Here is a 6000-nt window from a genome sequence, read left to right as displayed (position 1 = left end):
GTTAAATGCAGGGCTGTGGAGTCAGAGTCGGAAGCAATTCTTGGGTTACTGGAGTTGGAGTTGGTAAAAATGTGCCCACTCCGACTCCTAATAAATTGAAATTGTATATAGAGTTGTGATATGTCCCTCAAAACCAAGATTGTCCTGGATTCCAGCCAATTCCAAAATATTCTGGCTGGTTGGACAAAAATCCCAGATTCGCAGTCCAGCTGGCCAGAGAAATTCAGACACACACCCCTCAGCGGATCGGCAGCAGCAGAGAAAAAGGCAGATCAATGTGGCTCCTTTTCCAGAGTGCCGCTCGCTGGTCCTTCACAGGCAGGCTCAGACGAGTCACCATGACTCAGGTGCTCCAAGCATGTGAGTTCCAAGCACAAGGAGGAGTTTAGTCATCTTGGCTGGTTGCGGTAAGCACTGGGCCCCGCTGGGTTGTTTGTGGGGGAAGAAAGAGTTTTTTGGGGGGTTATGAAGGAGGGAGTGGGGGGAGGAAGGAAAGGAAGCACAAAAACAAACTTTCACTTTTAACTGAATAAAATACAGTTGTTACGAAGTAGCGCTCCTGTGAGTGAGCAGTACAGACTCCATTTTGAGGCAGCCAACCGTCAAGGTGTCTTCACCCCACCATCTCCAATAGAGATGAGGGGGGGGGGGGGAATCTTCCACATGGGCAGATGCTAAAAATGACTATCTGCCATATTTGTATTGCCGTCATGGACACAATGGTTGTGTCCACCCACAGTTACTTCGTAAGAATAGAAGAACCTTGCTTGATCAGACCAAAGGTCCATCTTGTCCAGGATTCTGGTCACACAGTGGCCAACCAGCTGTTGACCAGGAACCCACAAGCAGGACATGAACACAACAATACTCTATATGTTCCCCAGCAACAGGTGTACAGAGGCATACTGCATCTGATACTACAAGCAGCATATGGCCATTAGGACTAGTAGAAGCCATTGGACTCGATGGCCTTGTAAGTCCCTTCCAACTCTGTTATTCTATGATTCTATGTTCCTCCAATTATTTGTCCAATCCCATTTTAAAACCATCTAAATTGGTGGCCATCATACATCTTGTGATTGCAAGTTCCATAACTATGTACCATGTGGAGAAGAGAGGAACCAACGAAGTCATCCTTCCATGGTTACCTCAGAGAAATAGAAATGACCCTACAGTCAAAAGGTTCTAAGCGTACAAAACTCATTGTAGTCAGATAGTGTGAGCTCATTTAATAATGTCCCCACATAAACATTCATCTTTTGATCCAGTGGAAAAACAAATGAAAGGGAATGAAGTCCTTCCAAAGTTAAGTATCTTTTTTTGCCTGCCTATGGCCTTCTTAAAGAAGAAAGCCTCCAAAAACATGAGGCCCACCTACTTCAGCCAGTGCAAAACGACACACCGGTGTTTCTTTGAACCACATAGCACACCTTGCCTTTTCCTTGGAATCTCCCAAACAGAACCAGGCTGCTGTCTGAGAGGGTCACCAATTCACGCAGCTTTAGCAGTAGACCGGCCTATTGAAACTCAGCTCATTCCTCAGGATGGGTTGGAGTAGGTGAAAACGGGACACACAAGTAGCAAAAGGCACACAAGCAATAAAGCCATGACAGCCCAGAGAATGCTGTAGAAAAAAACCCAGGTGGTGATGCTTCAATACATTGGGCCAATGAAACTGATTTGGCTATGCCATGGGTGGGTAACTTGTATGCCAAAACATCTGGGGGGCCACAACTCCCACTATCAGCTATGCTTTCAAGGGCTGATGGGAGTTGTAGCCCAAATACCTGAAGAGCCACAAGTTTATTTCATTTATATCCCACCATTTTTCCCTCCAAGGAACCCAAGGCGGCATACATAATCCTCCTCCCCTCCATTTTATCCTCACAACAACCCTGTGAGGTAGGCTGGTTAAGAGTCTGTGACTGGCCCAAAGTGAGCTTCTATGGCCGAATGGGGGCTAGAACCTGGATCTCCCAACCGAACACTCTAACCACTACACCACACTGGCTCTCAAACATTGCCCACGCTTGGGCTACAGGAAACAGGCTGGAAGAAAATAGTGAGAGAAACTACCCCACCCACCCCAGGCACCCTCACAACTCAGAAAAGTAACAAAGCATCTCTCACCGATGAGAACATCTCACAACACTTCTGACGCTCAGCTTTTCAGACTGTTGCCTAGGGTCTAAGTCTGGCCCACGGTTCACCAAGTCCCAGTCACCGAGCTATAGCATTTGCTGAATTCTCCTGTTGTGTAGAGCATCCATATTTATCACAAGTAGGTAAATGATAGTTTCCATAGCTAACAAGCCAACTAAGTGCAGTTATGGGAAAGGTGAGGTTGGTCTCCCTGAGGAGGGGTGGTGGGCAGAGAGGAAGAGATAGAACATTGGGTTCAATGAGCTCAGAGGGTGAGATCTATTTCTGTACACGTTAATCCATATAGACTCCCTGGATTTCACCTCTCCCCATCCAAGGACGGTAGAAGTAGGTCACCTCTCCATCAGGGCACTTGGCTGGCTTTCTACTGGAGAACTTCCTATTGTAAAGAGGTTCACCGGCCAGCATTTCAAGTGAGACATAAAAGCTTAATAGAAAAATAGTAGTCAACGGTGTCTCAGTTCTAGGTTCTCACGGTGGTAGCACTATCAAACTAAAATACTTAAAAGGTTGTCACACCGAGGAGGGCCAGGATCTCTTCTCGATCCTCCCAGAGTGCAGGACACAGAATAACAGGCTCAAGTTAAAGGAAGCCAGATTCCAGCTGGACATCAGGAAAAACTTCCTGTTAGAGCAGTACGAGAATGGAATCAGTTACCTAGGGAGGTGGTGGGCTCTCCCACACTAGAGGCCTTCAAGAGGCAGCTGGACAACCATCTGTCAGGGATGCTTTAGGGTGGACTCCTGCATTGAGCAGGGGGTTGGACTCGATGGCCTTGTAGGTCTCTTCCAACTCTGCTATTCTATGATTCTATGATTAAATATACCTTGAATGACAATCGCAAAGCATCGCTGTGTTTATAGGCTTTGCCGATGGAATGTTCATTAAAAAATTAGATGAGCCTGTTAACTATCATGGGCAGGTGGTGGGGGAAGTGTTCTTCGAAAGTCAAGGCACTGATTTGTTGAATTTTGGTCTGACTGCTCATTAGAAGACCAACCAAACCTGGAGACCAATAATTCAATATATTGTAAGGGAGCCTGCTGTATTAAAGTTGTTGTTGTTTTCGGTTGTCTCAAAGCTCAGTTTCAGAGCTTACATATCAAATACCTTTCTTTTTTGTTATGTTTCCTGTAAATATACAAAATAAAACCATGCCTGAAGGCCAATAGAAACATTGGGAGAAACTCCTGGCCTGGATTCATTGAAAAGAATTTGTGTTGTACAATATTCCAGTAGTTCTTGAGTGAGAGATCACAAGCCAGGTATCCAAGCCATGGCTGTGTCCAAATTTAGCAAAATGTCATTGGTATTTCTTGGGTTTATTGAGCTGGGGGTGGGTGGGGGGAGAGAAAGCGCATTCACCCACCCTTCAGAATTAAAGAAGCAAGACAAGAAAATATGCTGTAAGGGTTTTAATTGTACTCCGCTCTTGACACTGTACAAAGAAACATTTATAGAGAACCACAGTGCTTTGGTTTGTTGCCTATTTACATTTTGCTTCCAGAATTTCATCTCCGTCACCACGTCTGGCCAGATGCTCTTCTGTACCAGAAACATTTCTCCCCCTAAACTCACTTTCAGTACTCTCCTTTCTCTTGGGCTAATGTTTGGTAGCGCTGCAGGCATGTTATTAAAACAGCTCGCAGCTGTTTTATGCTATTTTGCATGACGTTAAACTGCCCTTCCCATCTTGAGATTAGGCCTTGCGCACACACAAAAAGTCACAAGTAAATAGACTTCACCCGTTTCCTTTCTTATCCCCACTAACACACACATCACCACTTCCCGATTCTTCTAACAACATACAATTACGCCTTCCTTCGCTTCCAACAGCAGGCATCCTCTGACACCTGAAAAAGATAACTTCATCCCTTTGCGCCTCTCCGTGGCACACTTTCCCTCTCTGCCTAAACCTTCTACGACATTCTCTAAACCTTCTCTGTTCACCGCGATTCCCTTTCAGTAGTTCAGAGCACACAAGCTGCTCTACAGGTCTGTTGTGGCCAGCCAAAATGCTACATCAAAACGGACTTCCCTCCCCTCAAGATGGCTACTTGCTGACCATTTGGGTTTCCCTGTACCTTTAAAGGGGAGGGAGAAGAATCTCATGACTCAACTCCTCAACTTTGAAATAGAGCTATTTTTAAAGGCACAGACCAGTTGGGGGACGGGGGGATCTCTGTACTCCCATTTCCCCAATGGCTCAAGAATATATGGCTTTGCTTCACCTGGTAAAGTTCCGAATTGGCTTTTAAATATACATAACGTACAATACATATGCACACACATACACACACCAAGTACTTTAAAAAAAAAAGTCAATCCAAATGTTGAGAAATACACTGAATTTGAAGTACAAAATGAGTTCTCAACGAACTTGTTCAAATAATAATAATAATAATAAAAAAAAGATTAAATACTTGGCAGGTCACGTCAATTCAAACAAGGAATGTACAACGAACAACAAAAATAAGGTACAGAATTCCAGTCAGTAAGATAGAAAACTGTTGAACTTGGGAGTCTGTTTTCTTAGGAAATGTGGGCGAAAGGCCTCAAGAGCCCTTCCCTCTGGAGTAAACGCTGGAATAATTCCGTTGAACTTAATTAAACTGCTCCATTACTGTGTAAATGAGAATTGCACCACAAACTAAAGAATACTCAATTTAAAACAAGGATCAATTTTGCAGTACGGATCTGGTGAGAAAAATAAGACTTTTAGAATGGAATTGCTCTATACTCTTTGGGAATCAAACCTCAAAAATGTGGAGTTTCTCAGCGTCCAATCCAGTGATAGATGTTGTCCAAAGATAACATGATATCACAGTCAAGTATGGAGTGTCCGGCTACAACCCAGAAATCAGAGTCCTTGATTATTATTTTTCCAGAATCAGACTCCAGTTCAACAATGTTTGCTGAAAACCAGTAGCTGCCATAAAAACAAAACAAAAAACACACAGACATTTACGTTCAGGAGTAACCCCCACCATTCTCACATTACAGGAAAGAAAATGTACACTTTTTATTTATAAATAAACAGTGGAGGAAGGCCTCCGCCTCCTTTAAACCAGCGTCTCTTTCCGCTTGCCGCTGAGCTGGGCTTTATCCCTTGTCCTCCGGAGCCCAGAATGCACCCTATACGTCTTTGCACTCTTGGGCTCTTCGTTTATGTCCATCACAGGGCCTCCGCACTCGGAAGCATTCTCGTCTAGCTCCATGTGAATACTGGCAGACACAGAGGACTGCCTCCTTTGGATTTTAGCGCTGGACACAGAGGGATTGTTCTCTTCCCCCTCTTCGCTAAGCTCTGGGAGCTCTTTTAGCTCGGAAGGCGTAACCGCTGGCTGGTAAGGCGCAATGGCGGAGCGGATGCAGTTGAACCACTGTTGCTTGTGGAAGATGTCGTTGGCCTGCAGCGTGTGCGACTGGCCTGGAGCAGGGTCTCGGAAACGGACTCGGAAGATGTTTTTAGCTAGGGAGAGGGGACAAGAGGGGGAAACGTGGTCAGGTTGGCTTAACAGAATGCCAGTAAGAAATGCGGTGTCACTCCTGGTAGCCATCTCCTAGAAAAATACACCCAATGAAACATCCAAATCCCACAATGTTACTATTTATGAATTAATTTGTCCTCATCCACTCACAAGGGTGGGACTGAAAACAAAGCCCTATGAAGAGAGACTGAAAGAACTGGGCATGTTGAGCCTGGAGAAGAGAAGATTGAGGGGAGACATGATAGCACTCTTCAAGTACTTGAAAGGTTGTCACACAGAGGAGGGCCAGGATCTCTTCTCAATCCTCCCAGAGTGCAGGACACGGAATAACGGGCTCAAGTTAAA

At 45.0% G+C, this 6000-nt stretch overlaps 1 protein-coding gene across 3 annotated transcripts in view; it reads right to left on the bottom strand.

Moving 5' to 3' along the window:
* Positions 1–3731: 3731 nt before the first annotated feature.
* The window catches only part of NET1 (neuroepithelial cell transforming 1), a 72929-nt gene continuing 70660 nt past the window's right edge, over positions 3732–6000 (bottom strand). For all 3 annotated transcript variants that reach the window (XM_063134583.1, XM_063134581.1, XM_063134580.1), the window contains one exon: positions 3732–5636. In XM_063134583.1, the coding sequence (XP_062990653.1) occupies positions 5227–5636 (410 nt within the window). In that variant the 3' untranslated portion in view covers positions 3732–5226. The remainder of the gene's footprint in view (positions 5637–6000) is intronic.

The sequence above is a fragment of the Elgaria multicarinata genome, chromosome 9, assembly GCF_023053635.1.
Source record: "Elgaria multicarinata webbii isolate HBS135686 ecotype San Diego chromosome 9, rElgMul1.1.pri, whole genome shotgun sequence".
Lineage (NCBI taxonomy): Eukaryota > Metazoa > Chordata > Lepidosauria > Squamata > Anguidae > Elgaria > Elgaria multicarinata.
The sequence above is the reverse complement of the archived record's forward strand: the minus strand, read 5'-3'. Positions and strand labels throughout refer to the sequence as shown.